The 18,142-nt window shown below is 44.0% G+C and overlaps 1 protein-coding gene across 1 annotated transcript in view; it reads left to right on the forward strand.

Moving 5' to 3' along the window:
* The window catches only part of MYO7B (myosin VIIB), a 48,091-nt gene that overhangs the window by 12,390 nt on the left and 17,559 nt on the right, over positions 1 to 18,142 (forward strand). Inside the window, exons 14-30 of the mRNA XM_063407795.1 lie at positions 209 to 369; positions 2,643 to 2,780; positions 3,743 to 3,895; positions 4,484 to 4,582; positions 5,126 to 5,220; positions 6,336 to 6,420; positions 7,576 to 7,814; positions 9,118 to 9,262; positions 9,971 to 10,180; positions 11,090 to 11,257; positions 11,532 to 11,612; positions 12,129 to 12,256; positions 13,699 to 13,825; positions 15,190 to 15,309; positions 16,213 to 16,386; positions 16,790 to 17,017; positions 17,454 to 17,621. Coding sequence (XP_063263865.1) covers positions 209 to 369; positions 2,643 to 2,780; positions 3,743 to 3,895; positions 4,484 to 4,582; positions 5,126 to 5,220; positions 6,336 to 6,420; positions 7,576 to 7,814; positions 9,118 to 9,262; positions 9,971 to 10,180; positions 11,090 to 11,257; positions 11,532 to 11,612; positions 12,129 to 12,256; positions 13,699 to 13,825; positions 15,190 to 15,309; positions 16,213 to 16,386; positions 16,790 to 17,017; positions 17,454 to 17,621 — 2,519 coding nt within the window. The remainder of the gene's footprint in view (positions 1 to 208; positions 370 to 2,642; positions 2,781 to 3,742; positions 3,896 to 4,483; positions 4,583 to 5,125; positions 5,221 to 6,335; positions 6,421 to 7,575; positions 7,815 to 9,117; positions 9,263 to 9,970; positions 10,181 to 11,089; positions 11,258 to 11,531; positions 11,613 to 12,128; positions 12,257 to 13,698; positions 13,826 to 15,189; positions 15,310 to 16,212; positions 16,387 to 16,789; positions 17,018 to 17,453; positions 17,622 to 18,142) is intronic.

Consider the following 18,142-nt stretch of genomic DNA (forward strand, 5'->3'; position numbering starts at 1 on the left):
GATACAGAGGGTGAAGGGAAGGACATGACCTGCCCTGGATATGTGGCTCTCCAGGGCAGTGTTGATCTGAAGTTGATCAGGAGGTAAGAAGGATTACACTAAACCAATCTGCAAGTTACTGTAAATTAAGTGGATTTTAGGTAGACAGAGTGGTGCTAGAGCCAGCAGGCTGCAGAGGTGACAGGCTAATTTTGTTTCCATCCTATAGATTTCCTGGAGAAAAATCGTGACACACTGAGTGCTAATGTAATGCAAGTGGTCCATTCCTCCAAAAACAGATTCCTGAGAGAGATTTTCCAGGTGGAAACAACCCCACCTAGTCTGGGACGTGGGACCATTCGGCATCTTGGATCTGACCAGGTCTACAAGGTTGGTTTACTGGCACTGTCTTGCAGAAACAACTCATTTCTTCTGCCTTCCATAAGGCTCTGGCTGTTCTTGAGCTCCTCTTTCTTTTGCACTGTCTCTGCAAGTCCCTATCTCTTTCATTCAAATTGTTTCTGCCACGGGGGCTGCAGGAAAAGTCAGGGTTTGGTGTTCATGCTGTAAACAAGTGCAGTGTCAACCCTGACTCGCAGGTCTGCATCCCTGGACATCAGTGTAGCCATGCCTGCCGGCAGTTTCAGAACCACGAGTCCTGATGCCTCCCCACTTGTCATCAACTGGACTCTCACTATGTGACAGAGTTCACAATGGGTCATTATCACAGACTCTGCTGTGCCTGTTGTGTCTGTGCCCAGGAAAAATAAGGGTGTGAAGTGCAGTGGAGTAGAAAACAGTGTGGGGCACAGTTCAGGTTCTCTGTCTTGCTCCAACTTCCACATACCTTGACTTCTGATCATTTAGCTATGTAGTGTCACCAGTATGTGAAGGTACTTTTGCTTTTGATGTTTACATCTTTGAGTTTTCCTGTCAGGATACAGAATAATCAACTTGCTATCTTACCTGTTATCTGTCTATTCTCCTGGCATTGTTTTCTGATCTTGTCCTTTCTTCCTCTGTCTTTATCCCAGTGTGGCTTTCTGCTGTCCAGAACACCTGGCCAAGGACAGGTAAACATCCTGGGGCAAAGAATGTCAGAAGTGGTATAAACAGCAACAGATAACTGACTTAGCATCTCTTAAATGCTATTATTACTTCCAGATTAAATATCAGATATATTTACATTGCCTTAATGCTCTAATGGGTCTTGTCCCTATAAACAAGGCTGTGGTTTTGAAAAAAAAAATTACAGCAGCTTGTTAAGAAAGGAAATACCAAATGTGGGCTAACCCATGTCAAAATGCACAGAAATTAGCTGTTGATGTTCAAATAAATGGAATCACCATTGGGAAGCCTAAGAAGCAGGCTACAGGAAAGAATAATGAATGATGTGCCAGAAATAATTTTTTTGTCCTGACGTCTAGAGTTCCTTTCCTGACACACCACAACAGGAGAGTCACCATTAACTAAACAACAAATTCAGCTTTAACAATGTTGCATGTGTGAGATTATGAGGGCGTGGACTTTGGCCTGGTGTGGCCATCCCACTGATGGTACAGCAGAAGGGCCTCCAAGGTACAAGAGTGAAAACCACTTACAGCTAAAATATGTATAAGTTGGTATTATACCCACTTTGGGTGCTTGGTAGCCCTAAGATGCATCAGAGCTGCAATGAGACATTCCCAGGAGCTGTTTTCCAAAGACATGAATGATTGATCACTGGAGGGCAGCCTTGCCCTGTAGCTAAAGCAGAGGGTAGAAATCTGATTATTCAAAAGGGCATTTTAGGACAGCAGGATGAGGTACCCTGAAGATCATGGAAGTGAGGAGAGCCACTGGACTTTCAATTATTTACTTTAAAAAAATTCCATCAACCCCCCAATGGACCAAACCACCTAAACAAACTAACAAACAAACCAGCTGTGTTGTGCTGCAATGATCAGCTCATTGCCTGCATGTAAAAGGTCAGTGGAGTCCTTTTGTTGCTTGGGATCTGTACTGTTGTCACTGTAATTTAACGTGCCCATACTGAGATGGAGAAACTTAGGCCTAATGAGATGATTTGTGTGAAAAAGACAGGTGGAACTGTACTGTCAGAGAGGCTGGGGAAGTCTGGAGTACCTCATACCTTATATTCCTGTAAAAGTTTGCCTTTTCACTGCTTACTGTAGTATTAGTGAGCAAGGTTGTCCCAATCCCTAAGGAATGGGCTGTTCTGGATCTTTAGCATTCCTAGCTATGATGGCAGCAGAATACCTGTCCTGGAGTTTCTGCCTGCTTTGGGAGTGGCTGTTTCTCACCAAGCTTTCAGGCACACTCCCAGGAATCACAGCTTGGCACCCAGGCCCAGCACTAAACACAGCCTTGGTTGGAAGAGACTGGTGCATGTGGTCTCCTGTGGGTGGAATTACTTCTGCCATAGCCACCCCTACTGCTAGAACTTAGTGACCAAGTAGGTGAAAGGATTTAGTGGGGGGTTTCTTTACAAGAATAAACCCAAATTAATAAGGTGCAGATGGCCAGTGTAGCTCCCATGTAGGTAAATAATTTTTTTTCTGATGGTTGTGTGATACTGTTACATTGTACAAAAACACAGAGGTTTATTAATTGGCCTTTGACAGTGAATGATGTTGCAGTCAGCATGTACTTTCTCTTCCCAGGGCATGGATACCACCAAGAGGCTCTCAACACTGGGAGGACAGTTCAAGCAATCCCTGGAAAAACTAATGAAAATCCTTGAGCAGTGCCAGCCATACTTCATCCGCTGCATCAAGCCAAACGACTACAAGAAACCACTGGTAATGTTCTAACAATACCAAGTCTTGCCTTTGGTAAAGTTTGTAATGACAAAAGGCTCTCAGCTGCTGTGTAACATATTATAGCTGTACTTGGCTGCATCCAAGAAGAGCTGGAGTACAGGGTGTTCCTGCAATAAACATACTGGGAGGATATAGCATTGTTAATTTACAAAAGCATCTCAAAAAAGCACCATAGAGTAATGGATAGTAAAAACACACAGAGATGTATTCCTGAGTTACAGATGCATTTTCAGTAAAGATAAAGACAATACTGAAAAGTCTGTAGCCCTTCAACACAGGAAAAAACAAAAAACATTAGGATCAACAATGATCATAGTATGAAATAGCCTGAGAGAGAATAGGAGAGCTGTTGGAATTTGTGAAAGGGGTGATTTGGCGTAATGTGACATACCAGGAAGAGTCACTTTGTCATTAGGATTCGTAGCTGGAACTCAGGGGATTGCAACCCGCTTCTATTCTAAAACCTTGTATGGTGTTGGTCAAGTGATTTAAACATTTTTGAAGCACTGCATGTGGCTTAGTAAGCCAGTTTTTCATCTCAGATAAGATTAAACAATAATAATAAGAGCAGCATGCCTGCTGTGTTTTGCATGGTATGCCCAAAGGCCTAAGTTGCTAATGCAGCTATTCGCACTTGCAAAACTGTATGATCAATTCACTGTTCATCTGAAGTTGCAGTTCTAGAATGAAAAATGGTAACCAGACTGAAGTTAACAGACTGTTTCTACTGATGTACACAAAATTGAAGACCGTTTGTGGTGACTTGTTTATGCTTGTAATGAATTTATGTAGTGCACTGAAGAAAAATACAATTTAAAAAAGCACAGGAGGCCATTTTACAGACCCTGTGAGGCTGGAGGTTAATAGACATGCTCTGAGGGATACTGCACATGTACCTTTTTCAGTACCTGAGTCTCCTCCTCGTCTGCTTTCCCTTTCAGCTGTTTGATCGGGAACTATGTATCAAACAGCTGCGATATTCAGGGATGATGGAGACCATTCAGATCAGGAAAGCTGGGTACCCAATTCGCTACACCTTTGAGGAGTTCTTTGAAAGATACAGAGTTCTTCTGCCATGGTCTCTTCGACAACAGGTATGTAAGCAAAAACATGGTTTAAGGCTAATCTAACTTTTCCGTAGGAGCTTTAGTCTTTCCCACAGTAGAAAGTTCTGGAATTACTGCTGGCAGAGTTGAGAGAGCTGTCTGCACAAGAGACATCATCACAGGAACTGTTATCACAGTTATAGCTAATTACACGAATTAGCTAACAGCTAATTAGCTATTCAACTAATTATAGCTAAATAGTTAAATACTCCCTTCAACCTTAGCTGAAAATGCAGAGTTCCTTTGAGGTCTGACTGTCCTTGCCCTGCTCCACACAGGCATCCCAGGCAGGGTAACATCCCCATTCCCCTCAGGTGGTTTTTATCTGTGGTCACACATTCCTCATGTCCTCCTCACACCCCGACTCTGGAATGTTTGGTCATGCAATCATGTTCCTCCTCTTCCTGACCATTTGAGCTGCACCACTTTCATTCATTGCACTGTCAGCCTGAGGTCTGCAAGACCTCATCTGTTTGTGTTCTTCACCCTTTGGCATGCAGGGCAGTAGATCCTTGCATAGTACAGCTGCTGTGTTTCACAGCCAAGTCCTAACATCATGATGCTTTTGCACATCAGCTGAAGAATGATGTTCGACAGAGCTGCATCAGCATCTCTGAAGCAGTGTTGGGCAAGGGGGAAAGCTGGCAAGTTGGAAGGACCAAGATTTTCCTGAAAGTAAGTAAAAAGGACAGTTTATTGTCTTTTCTCATGAAAAACTGGATGCTTCACAGTACAGCTTGGCCTGCTTGTGCAAGAGTGCTGACCAAGGAGGACTGGGTTGTCTTTCAAACTCTCTCTTGAATCTGAGGGTGGATCTTTGTTCTTGAAAGCCAAATAATTCAATGGAGAGGGTTTGGTGTAGGAGAGGCTGATCCTATTTCTGTGCTACAGTGTTGCAGCTGAAACAGCACAGAGCAATATATTGGAGCATAAAAAATACCAGGATACCAGTGCATGGTTGCAGAGGACCCCCTTGACTGTAGCATGCCCCCAGCTGAAAACAGTCTTGCTACAGGCAGATTCTTGCTCTGTTATGGCTATAGCTAGACCAAGTCTGCTCAGGTGGTGTGCACTCTTCCTACTGCAGTCCCACAAATGCATTTTAGTCACATTATGCAACATCATGCTGATTTTGGGTCTCTTTCAGATCATGTGTCCCATTTCCAGAGGTTGTAGGTGTCTCTGTTAAGCTGGCATATCCACACTTTCTTTTAATAGGAACATCATGACACTGTATTGGAGCTGCAACGCCAAAATGTACTCACAGATAAGGTTCTTCTTATCCAGAAGGTGATGAGAGGATTGAAGGACAGGTCAGTGATCTTACAGAAGGGAATTTGCTTTATTTTGAAGTAGTTAAATTTTATGGTACGGCTTAACACAATTTGTGCAACATTTCTGAGTATGAAATGTATCAGTCTATACCTTCCACCAGCCCTAAATTTCATGCTCATCAAGTAACAATGCAAAGTGTATCTGTGCAGATGTTGGACAAAGATTTGTTTTGGATCAGTTTTGTTATTTTCATGACGTTTTTCAAAATGCAGGGCTATGGCATGTATGAAAAGGAAGGTTTGAAAGGAGGACTTGATCTTAATACTTTTAGGAAACAGCAGACATCTGAAAAGCAGGGAATCCCTATGGAATTTGTGCCCTTCTCAGAGCTACAAGATCTCTCTTATTTAGGATGCTTCTTTGATGCAAGACATTGATAAGAATCTGATAGAAACTAACTAGTCCTTCTCTTTGCCAGATGCCTAATTCTTGCATTGTGTCTGGTTTAATTTGGAAGGTCTTCAGAAGTGAAATTTAGTCACTATCAAATAAATGTTTGTCCTCATTACATGCTTTACATCATGATTTGTACTCATGGATCTTGTATCCCCTCAATCAGAACCACGATATTGGATGGAGTCTTGGTTTGGTTTAGAAGTACTCTTGACCATAGTGAAGGAAGAACTAAAAAATATGACACAAATGCTCCAAAACTTTCCCCTTTTATTTCAGATTCTGCCTGCTATCCAACAGAGTATCCAAACCAAAAACCTCACCTTGCTTTTACTTTTAACCCATCAGAGCTATGTGCTGCTTTTTCAGCTGCAGTGTGACAGTTTGTGCCATGGGAGGTTCATCTTGCTCAGATGGGCTCCTTGTCCTGGCAGCAAAACACTGGGGACAAAGAGGTTACTAGATGGGGAAGTTAACTTGTCCAGTGTTGATGTGAGGGGTTTTCAGCTCTTACAGAGCACTCTGACCACATCAATTAATTTGGTCTGTAGCTGCTATGAGTATTTTTGCAGCAAAAGAGGCTGACATCCAATTGTGGACATCCCATAAAAGGGGAAAAAAGCCACCTTATTCTCACTGCTATCATGAGAAGCAATGGAGATAACCTATTGTTTGTCACCTCACATGTCTGTCTGCTTAGGAAGCAGTTCCTGAAACAGAGGAAGTCTGCTGTAGCCATTCAGTCAGCCTGGAGAGGCTACTGCTGCCGGAAAGAATTCAGAACGGTAAGATGAAGGTGTATCAATGAATACATATTTGTGTGTGTGTTTATATATTGTGCCCTGCCAGACTGAGTGGAGTATTAGGAATTAAGATACTCTGAACTGAATAGACAAAATGACAGAATGTACAAGAAGGGCTCTGGGACCTCTCAGGTCTTGCTGAACCTGTGACATTTCTGCTTTTTGGTGAAATAGGAACCCAATTCACCTTCAGCAGGCCTGACTCCAGAGACCTGACATATAAATGGTACCACACTTCTCAGAGTCAGAAGCACAAGCCTAGCCTTTGTGCATTATCACCATACTATGAACGAAGTGTCTTCCACAACTGCTGTAGGAGAACTGAGAATTTGTAAAAAATTACCAGAAAAGTCATTACATTAATCTGACATTATTAAAATCTTGCCAGGGGAACTTCAGATACAGATTAGATATTAGGAAAAAATTTTCATTGCAAGAGTGGTCAGGTACTGGAATAAGTTGCCCAGGGTGGTGGTGGAGTCACCCTCTTGGGATGTGTTGAAGAGCCATTTGAATGTGACACCTGTGGCTATGGTTTAGGGGTAGTTATGATGGTGCTGGGTTGACAGTTGGACTAGATAATTTTGAAGGTCCCTTCCAACCTTGATGATTCAGTGAGATTCTGTGTGATAAATATTGGCTGATCTATAAATGACACATTATCTGGGTGAGGAGAACTGGGGGCACTCACAGATTGTGTATTCATGTGGCAGGGATTATTATGATTATTATTATATCCCATACAACCCATTTGAGACGGGCAGCAGGAGAAACTGCCAGTTTAAGTCAGAAACATTCTTTATTCTGCATCAGTGATGCAATTCCTGTCTGATTGTTTGTTCATTTGTTTCCATTCACTTGGCTTCATTTCTGCTCTGTTCCTTCTCTTGCCATAATCCCAGGTTACCATAGTCACTTTCTGGAGCCGCTCCCCAGAACAGATCCCCCAAATAACTCTATATACTAGTTTTAAAGGCCTATTACTGGTAGAAAACAAAGCATAAAGGGTAATATTACTTTAGTAATTTCCAGTGTCTTTATCCAGTTACCAAATGTGTTCTACTCATCCCAGCCTACATCCCAACCCGTCTGGGTGGTTTGGAACGGTAATGAGTTGTTGTTTCTGCCCCTGCGCAGGTGCTGCTGGGCTTCGGGCGCCTGCAGGCGCTGTACCGCGGCCGGCAGCTGGCTCAGCGCTACGAGGCCACCCGGGCGGGGATCATCAGGCTGCAGGCCGTGTGCCGCGGGTACCTGGTGCGCCACAAGGTGGCACAGCAGAGGAGAGCTGCCTGTGTCATCCAGGCGTATGCACGGGGCATGCTGGCTCGTCAAACCTACCGGAGGATAAAGCGGGAGGTAATGCTCACAGATACCTTGTGAACACATTGTTTCTTTGAAATTCCGATAGAGATTTTATCCCCAGCAAGTGTTGCCTTAACATAGCATTGGGTGTGGATATTCATTTTGGGGTATTTTATTTTGAACACTTGCCAAGTACAAAAACAGAGTGTTCAGCAGACTGATCTTGTTTACATTTGCTTTATGTGATCGTTATCATGGATCAAAACTTCACTGACAGAACTGCAGTGGCTTTGACAGAAGGGAGAAAAGATCTGTGTGTATCAGCCACTCCTGCTAGGGGAGATCAATTTCTGCAGCAGGGTTTGATAATGGCACTCAGGGATCCATTCAGAAGGGAATCCCAACGCAGTGTGTCTTGGTAGGTGCTACCAGCCCTTGGCAGTCCAGAGCACATGAGAGGCCTCTCCCTGGTTTCCTTTCTACTGATGCTGTACAAACAGGACAAAGCCAGTTTACGGATTTCTGCCTGTGGCCTGTTCCCTAAAATGCCAAATCTTGAACTAAGCCTGTGTTGGGATAAAGTCCTGGTGTGGACAGTTTGTTAAAGGCAGAAAGAGCTGGCTCAGCAGTTGTACAAACAGTCACAGAATAGTCCTGTTGTCCACAGAATAAGCTGGAAGCCAGGAATATCCACTTGAAAGAAGAGAAACATCTCATCCAAGTCTTGGGACCACTGAAAACAAAGGAAGAAGCTGTGAGATTACAAAAGGTAGGTATGCTGGTGGAGGAACACTGGCCAGCATTACCCAGCTCACACCTGTGGACTTGCTCAAACCTCTGAGCACTGCTATATTGAAACAAAGAGAAGATGTAGTTGTAACCCTATTTGTAATGATGCTTTGAAAATATAACAAGGCAAACACATACACATTTCTGATTGCAGTGTAAGCTGGCACTTTAGCCAGATATGCCCAGTGCTATTACAATTCTCTTGACACAAAGCATTTAAAAATTTTAAGTATTGTGGGGGTTTCTGCTGTTAGAAATGCTGTGCTTTTCCTGTATTATCTCTTGCTGATTAAATTCTTGAATAACTGCACATCATTATCAATAAGCTAACAGTCCATAAAGACAGCTGTAGGAGCAGACCCTGCTGCTGCTGATGTGCCAGGTCTTTGTCACTGCTCAACACAAGCAACATTTGACTACCTGTTTCAACACTGCACTGCTAGAGCTGGACCTCACAGTCACACATTTTTGTAAAAGTCTTTCATCTTCATACCCCTTCACTCCAGCAGAATGATGTCCATTCAGAATGTTCATGTTCAAGTCATGCCTGTTTCTGTGTTTAAAGGAACACCTGCCAACTCAGGAGAGAGAGGAGGCAGAAGCAAGGAACGTGCTTGCCAATAAACCAACAAATCATGATGTTATCAGCGACCAAGAAATGGTGGACAAAATTTTTGGGTTTTTACCTTCTGTGATTGGAGGCCAAGAAGGACAGGCTCCTCTGGGTTTTGAGGTACAGAGCTGCAGACTGGTAATGGGTTATACTTATCCCTTGTGAAAGCCCATTGTTTTGGAATTCCATCAGTGGTCAGTTCTGTTTAATGAACTTCTGTACAGTGAAAGAATCCCCCAAATTAGTCATCCAGTCACTAAGGCATCTCTTGCAGAGGTGAGTTTTTGGTCACATGCAATTTAGGGACTATATAGCTTCAAACTGTGCATTTGTTTCTTTGGCCCAGACAAACAGTGCCACCCTCTGCATTTTGGCACCAACCTCATGCTCTGCTGACCGTGCTCTCGGTGATTTTCAGCCTGAAACAAGCTGAAAGTTCATGACCCAAGTTATACCATATTCTTGAAAACAAAATTTGGGATATACTTGTCCTGATAGCTGTGGAGGTTGGAATTTTGTAGGAAGAGGTGGGCAAAATAGAATGGTATGGATAAGTACAGGATGTGAACAGTAACACTTGGGTTTTCCATCAGCAATATTTTTGCTGAGGACCAAGACAGGACGACCATATGGAATGGATGCATCTCAGAAGGACAAGCTCTGAGTCCAAATGATCTGTTGGTAGCAGCTGTAAATGGCTTTGGGGTTAGTTGGAAAGGCAAATTCTGGAAGACCTATGGCCAAGGGGGGAAAAAAGCAAAACTAAACATAAGAACATTAGAGTTCAACAACAACAAAAAATACTCTTTTTCCTCATGTTCTGCACAGGACTTGGAAACAAAGCCTAACAAGCTGGAGGAAGTGGACCTGGACATGGTTCCCATGAGTTTGGAGCTAGAAGAGGAAGCACATGGTTTGGAAGAGTACACCTTCCCCAAGTTTGCAGCTACTTATTTCCAGGGGTCTTCTACACACACACACATCCGGAGACAGCTGCGGCACCCACTACTCTACCATGAGGACAAGGACAACATCCTGGTATCTTGCTCCTTGTTGTTCATGTTGAACCTGCTCTCTCCACAGCCCTGGCTTTATAGGTCCCCTCATTCCTGGGTCCTGGTTCTGGCACAGCCCTGAGAACCAGAGACTCCAGAGCCAAGGAGATATTCCTGAGCCCTTGTATTGAAAGCAGCAGTTCCCATCAGCATTTTTTGGCATTTTGCTGGCAGGTACTTCACACAACATCTGCCCAATGCAGGATCTCTGCTCACCTTTGTTCTTGTCCAAAGAGGGAACTCGGAGGTGTGTTTTGACTTCTCCAGACACCCTTTGGGGACAAAAATGGACTGGAGAGAAGCAGCATGAGAGCTTATCCACCTCTGCTCTTGTTAGGGTTGCTGGTCTGTGAGACAGGACAGAAGGGGGAGTGCCAGGCCTGTAATATCCCGGTGAACCAGAGGGGGATTAAGGAGGGTGTTTTCCTTGATTCTAAGCAGCCTGGAAGCACGGAGGACCCCATCAAGAGCTTTGCTATTACTTGGCTTTCTAGTTCTGGGCATGAAGGGTCCTGGCAAACCCCATGCACTGCTTATCTGTCCAGGTCAGCAAATGCAGAGTGCAGTTCAGGCAAGGCTTCTCCACCTCCCTCCAGCCACAGCACAATTCCAAGGTGCCAGTAAAGAGAATGGTGAGGGCTCAGCAACCACAGAGGAAATCTGACCTTCCCACCAGAGCTGCACCCTCTTCCTTTAGCAGCAAAGTGTTGTGTGTTGCTGTCTTGTTGTTTGGTATGAAACTAAACTCTTTGTGTAGGTAGTCAGAGAAAATGGGAATTTTAACAATTTGGACTGGGTAAAGGAAGAAAATGCTTTTAATCTAAACAGGCAGAAATGGCATGGAGCCATTGGTCCTGTTAGCACTGTCTGACTGTGATTTCTGCTACTGTAGGCTTCTCTAGCTGTGTGGGTGATCATCCTGAGGTTCATGGGGGACCTGCCAGAGCCACCAATGTTTGCCAAGAGTGCCACCACCAGGAGCAGCTCTGTGATGACACAGATATATGACACACTTGGCAGGAAAAACCAGGTCCAGTTGAGGAATGACAGCCCAAATATGGTGAGACACGCAGGCTATGTTTATGTTTTCATTTGCTTTCCTTGGTTTCTCTGCTGTTCTACCAAGAGGGAGAACAGCAAAGGAACTCTTTCATGCTACTGTACTTGAAATGCTGGAAGTGCAAAAGGGCACCAGTCAGTCCTGGCAGGACACTCAGTTCCTTCTGGCAAGAGAGGAAAAAACAAACATCTTCATTTGAGCATCTTTCTGTCCTTAATGGATCACTCTTGCTGAGCATTAAACTGATTTCCTATAATGGTAATGTGTATTGCAGAGAGAAGGCAGAAGGGATAACAAGATTTCTAAGGGGATTTCATCCCTGAAACTGAAACGGTCATCCAAGCTGACAGGAAAGGTAAGAGGTGGAAATAAATTGCTTCCCTTTCTTGTTGCCTGAAACCCTGTCTTCACCTTCTGGCAGATGTTATGTGGGCAACCTCCCAGCTGAGAACTTGTTCCCCTGCCAAGCCAGGGCAGCCCTTTGTGGGATACCTGGTGCAGTGTTCTTTGGAAACGATCCCCATGTGCACTGATGTCACCTGTTCTCTGGCAGAGAACACAGGGAGAGATTTGTTGCTGAGAACTGTTGGCATTACGGAACAGCTGGCTCAGAGGCCTGAGCAGACTGAGAACCATGTGCTTAGGGCTGGACAGGACAAGGAAGTTCTCCTGGACAGATAGAGTGCTGTAACAGCACACTTAATGAGTTACCTTGAGAGGGAAGGGGGCAATATGGCCTGGTTCTCTTGCACTGAGCAGGGAGAGTTTTAGCCAGAAAGATGGACAAGGAATGTCTCTCATTCATGGGAGAGCTGCCTGCTAAGAGGGGAGATTTCTAGAGCACTCTGGGGTTCTACTCTGTTTCTTTCAGGTGACAGATCAGCTACGAAGTGGAGAAGAGGCTTTCCAGGAAGATGTCTCAATCTCTCAGAGACCTATGTCCAACCTAGAAAAAGTACACTTCATTATTGGCAATGCAATTCTGCGTCCTGCCATCAGGTATGACATCTGTATCTCCTTCCTGGGGCCAGGTGCCCATTACATCCAGGAAATCCAGCATCCTTTCTCCACAGTCCTGGAGAATGACTCCCTTACTGCCTTTTCTGGTATTTCCATGTTGCAGTTTAGGCCAGCTGCCTCATGTTTGGCGTTCTGAATATCCCACAGATATGGAAAGGGGCAGAGCTCAGGGCTGTTGCTCAATAACACTTGAAGGTGGAGCACTGGCCTAGAATGAGGGAGAAGAGTCACTCATAGGAGTAAGAAATATGGAGTTAATGTATACGAGGTGGATGAAAGGTTTCCCAATAGCCTCTTTTTGAGCACTCGAGCAATGTTCCCACATCGGAGATGGTTGAAGGTCTGGATTTCTGAGTGTATCCTTAGCACACTAAAGAGAAATCCTGACCACAAGCCATTGTGAGGCTGGACCTTAGGCAAGCATGGTGTGAGGATAAGGCAGAAGTTCACTGATTCTGACCAGACCCCATGAATCCTCTCCTTTGTTTTATCTTAAGCACTTTTCTGTAACCAAGCCCACAGACACAGGCCATGCCTTGACCTCAGTCATGGGTTGCATTCCTCTCTCCACAGTGACTTTGTTTCAGTCAAGACACTCCTAAAGCAGATTCTCAGCTGGCAAAAACTGCATTCAATCCATATATCATAATAGCCACAGGCTAAATACCTATACATTCAGTTTGTATTTCATCAAATATCTTATCAGGGAACAAAAAACTCCAGCTTAGGTCCTCTCACATCAGATTTGACAAATATATGTTCCAAGCGTCTAGAAAAAATTAAGATGATTTTCTAATAACAGTTTTATTTGTATGCAGATTTTTGCATCTGTTTCCCTTAGGTCCTTGCTGCAGGTAACTTGATTTTCAGAAGCTTACTCTGAAGTGCTCCTTTATCCATTTCTGTACAAGATTCATTCTAAGTTTGTATATAAATATAAATAAAATACATAAATATATACATATATAGATTAAAAATTCAGCAGAGTGTCCCTCATCCTTATCCCCAAATCCACCTACAAGTGGACATACAAGAGGCATGAGGTACAACCCACATGCTATAGAGAGCTCAGAGCAAGTTACACATCTGGACTCTTGGACAGCCATGCCATTTCACAGCTGGATGACTCAGCAGTTGTTTTTCCTGCACAGCCCCTTGCTTCTCCCAGAAGTTAATTCAGCATGGGAATTGAACATGAGCTGAGGAAGAAGGGGTGGCAAAAGGCCCTAAGCACACCTGGAGCCTTTTCCATAACAAAGCTGTTTCCTGTGGTGCCTTAACTGTGCTGTCCTAGCTGTTGTGGTTGAACCTAGCTCAGATCTACTTCATCATGCTGCAATCCTGCCAAGCTTGCAGTTGAAATGTAGCCAAAGACAGTCCAGACAGTGAATTTTCTGTTGCTCTCGCATGTTTCGTTACAGAGATGAGATTTATTGCCAGATTTGCAAACAACTCACTGAAAACAGCAACAGGAGCAGCTATGCTCGTGGCTGGATCCTTCTGTCACTCTGCCTTGGCTGCTTTCCTCCTTCAGACACGTTTGTGAAGGTACACTGTTAACCCTTCCTACAGCAGCTCACATGCCTCAGCTGAGCTGGTGTCTTGTGTATTTTGATGTTTTGATGCTGACAGCCACATAAAATGTTTGGCTTCCAGAGCAGCTGGTGCTGTGGTTTCAGGAGAAATGTTCTCATCTCATATGCTTATCTGAGAATATAAAGAAATTACTGCTGCATTCACATTTAATTTTTTTCATTACACATCATACAGTCTGGATTCTGTTGTTCACCACAGCTCTCATTTTAGATCTATAATCTGCAAGGGATCTGGCAAATTTTAACCTCTCCAGTTCTGTCTACAAGCCAAAGACAAACCAAAAGGTGTCTCCAGTTACAACCCTAGTGATTAAATATATTCAGGAGGCCAGTATGAAATCACACCCCCAAGTTTTATCAGTCCTTACCCTATACCTCTAAATCCTATAACATCCAATTGATATATACTTTTAACTTATTTATTAATTTCCAAGTTTAAATGGATGATAAATCCACTTCACCACATGATAAAACCTCAGCCTGTGGCTCCAACTTGACATCAGGCTTCCTCCTAGATCTGAGAAGCAAACAGGATCCGTGGATGTGCCTGAAAATTGATCCTTGCTTTACTAACACCCCTGTTCAAATGATCAATCTAATCATGAATGCTGCTAAATGGGCACCGCTTGGAACAAACCAGTCACAGGCCATAGCCATATTGACACCAGTCTTCATCCCAAGACACAGACCATGCAGAATTAATGAAAGACAGGACCATACCCTACCTCTAGGAATATTCTTAATCATTAAAATAACCAGGTGAATGACCCATGCTTGTACTAAATACAGGCATGTAAATGCGTGTCTGTGACATCCAAGAGCCATACAGACTCCAAAAGCTCAGTTCACCCCATTCATCTCTTCAAATGTCCAGTTTTAATCATGGACTTCAATTGATATTGCCAGAGAACTTGATAAAACTAACAGTACTGATTATGATTAGACCTAATCTGCCATTAGCCCTCTTCCCAGCTGTTCCACTCGTATAGCATGTCCCAAGACTTCAGGCTCTTGGGTTGAAAACACTACCTCTTGCTCTAACCTAAGAATAAAGTCTCCATGACTCATGTAGTTAAACATGGTGGATAGACTGACAAAAGTCTTCTTTCCCTTTTGACTGAAAGTTCTGAAGAATGAGTGAAAACTAAGTGTCTCAAGGCTCCTTTTTGAAGATATTATTCCAGCCCTAATCTTTATTATTTTCTGGTGAACTGAATGCTAATGGATTATTCTAATCTAGTGTATCAGCTGCAGAAGGTTTTAATGTTTTCTGTGGATTAATGTTTCCTAACTCCTCCTCCTGCTCTGTGCATGCAGTACCTGTTGAATTTCATCCACCACGGGCCCACGGGCTACGCTCCCTACTGTGCTGAGCGTCTGAGGCGCACCTACAGCAACGGGGCCCGGACTGAACCTCCCAGCTGGCTGGAACTTCAGGTAGCAGCTCCCTTTTGGCTTAATTATATTGAGCTGGGAGATTTCATACTGGTTTTTGTAAATGTACTACTTAGTAGCTATACTACATTCACTAACCTGCAATAGCAGATGTTGTTAATTCAAATAATTAATTTGAAATCAATTGCACAAGGGGACTGAAGACCAGCCACCTCGGTCTGGGCAGTTTCTTGGATACACCTCTTCTGGCTATTCAGTTACCCTAAATGCAGAAGAGTATGTAAGCAGCAGCAGATAATTTACAGGGAGATACCTCCATCCACTCAGGAACCAGAGGCCAGAAACAACCTCCTGAGGAAAGCTCTTACTATCACTTTTGGAAAGAAATGAGTAAAGCTTATGCTTTTAAAATAAAAGAAAGAAGGAAGTACAATGGTGTTATATTGTCCTCCACTTCCTTTAAATGTCACCCTAGTAATTAAATGTTACCCTAGTAATTAAAAATCACATCCCCCCCCTTCAAGTAAAGCCCTCAGTTCAATTCGTTCCTAAATGTCAGGGGCCCTACTGCTTAACACACATCTTCCTGGGCAGTGTACTTGCTGCAGGCCCTCTCTCCACTGATGCACATAAGGCTGTTCCCAAAAGTCATCAAGACAAATGTGGCTCATGGAAAGTCTATCTGTCAGCACTGGTATGTGATTATCAGCTCTCCTGAGCTGTGAGGAGGAGAAAGCTTGAGTCCAGTGCTGCTCCAGGGATTTATGTTATATTTACGACTCACCAAGCTTTGAAGAAACTGTGTGGGTGTTGGAGATTCACTTAAAGATTGTTGACCAGGTTGTACAGGGTGTGGAGCTCTTAAATCTAAATGCCTTCTTCATTCTTCTGAAGAAAGTAAGGTTTGCCCATAATTTTTTTCTCTCATTTAACTCTGATTTACAGGCAACAAAGCAGAAGAAACCCATTATGTTTAATGTCACCCTCATGAATGGCCAAAGCATCACTATCCCTGCAGACTCTGCTTCCACTGCCAAAGAGATCTGTCAGTTCATAGCTGATAAAATCAAACTGAAGGATGTCTTTGGGTTTTCACTCTACATTGCTGTGTTTGATAAGGTAAAGTGTAGAAAAATAGAATGAAAGCTCCCTTCTCTTTCTATGGAGTTGCTGCTGCCTACCCAGCCTCACTGAGGACTCTTAAATTCTGGAACATTCTGCACTAAAGTCCTGCACTAAAACCAAATCAGTTCTGAATCCCAGCTGGATCTCAAGACCTGATAATCCTATTCTGCCTTTCTGTTGGCTCATCACTCAGCAATTCGTGCTGCAGCCCTGTAAGGTTTCCTTTGCTCCATAGCTGACTAGTAAAAACGCATCCACTCACCACATACAACTTGCACATGCATCCGCTTACCTTTCTGGAGTTTTCCTTGCTGTCAGACCAGGAGCGCTGTGTGCTCGCTGTCCCTCAGGCGTTCCCAGAGCAGGCCTGTCGGTAAGCGCGGTGTCCCTGTGGCAGGTGTGGTCGCTGGGCGGGGGCCGGGACCACGTGCTGGACGCCATCTCGCAGTGCGAGCAGCTGGTGAGGGAGCGCGGCACGCACGAGCGCCACGCGCCCTGGCGCCTCTACTTCCGCAAGGAGATCTTCACGCCCTGGCACAGCGCCCGGGAGGACCCTGTCAGCACCGACCTCATCTACCACCAGCTCATCCGCGGCATCCGCTTCGGGGAGTACCGCTGTGAGAAGGTGAGTCTCTGATTCATCCTCCCGAAGAGACAAAACTACAGCAATGCTTCCCACATTGGAAAGCAGGAATATGGGTTGAGTTTGTGGTGGATGTCAACAACCCTTCCCTTCTTAATGAACAATCCCTGTTGAGGTGGTTGTGCCAGCTGTCACACTGGCAGTTCTAATATTTTTTCCTTTTCTGCAACTTTCAGTTCATGTGAGAGCTTGGAGGCATGTCCAAAGGGGCAAACTGGGTCATACTTTAAAATATCTTTGCTAATAATCTCTCTGATGTTATGATTGTCTGAAGTTCATCCCTCCTTATGCTGGGTGACTGTTAAGAGTTATCCAGACAAAAACTGAGAAAACCCCATTCCTAAATGGTTCAAAACTTGAAAGTGGCTATCTAGCTTTTGTGACATCCTTCTAGGCCTCTTTTAATGGATTGTTTCAGGAGGAAGATTTGGTGGAGATAGGTGCAAAATATTGTTATATCCAATTTGGAGATACCATCCACAATGAACTTGTGCAGAAGGTGCTCCATGACTGTATCCCAGTAAAACAGCTGAAGTCCAAGCCCCTGGAAAAGTGGGTGAGCCTTATAACCTATGCACATGCTAAGGTAAGAGGTTTGTCAGGCACTGCTGGGTAACCACTCTTGAGCACCAGCTTCTGCTTCTTTCACCATTTTCATTTATGAATAGTCTGCAGGGGAAGAAGGAAAACCAGCTCAGTTTGTAGATCCCAAACAGCCCATTACATCTGGGGGAGGAGAAAACCTTTCCACCCACACTTCCATATGAAGAGCGAGGGAGGAGAATGAAAAAGTGTATTTAAATCTCTAAATAGAGTAGCTTTTAAGGCTCTATTTTCCATCTGACAACCAAGTCAGGATGGGCATGGAATGGAGTATTGGTTTTGATCTGGAAATGGATTAGCTGCATTATTTCCATGGCATCCAAGGTATGCTAGACTATGAACAGGTCAGTGAGGATTTGAGGGAAATTTGGAATCCAGATGCCTGTGGGCACTCTTAGCTGCATGTGGGTCCCTGGACACCATTCTTGACTTACTTTCTCCAAGTTTCCTTGACACCAGTAACAGCAGAGGATTGTTGGGATCTCTGGGAACGGGCTTGTTCTT

This window comes from Prinia subflava, chromosome 11, assembly GCF_021018805.1.
Source record: "Prinia subflava isolate CZ2003 ecotype Zambia chromosome 11, Cam_Psub_1.2, whole genome shotgun sequence".
In the NCBI taxonomy this organism is placed as follows: Eukaryota; Metazoa; Chordata; class Aves; order Passeriformes; family Cisticolidae; genus Prinia; species Prinia subflava.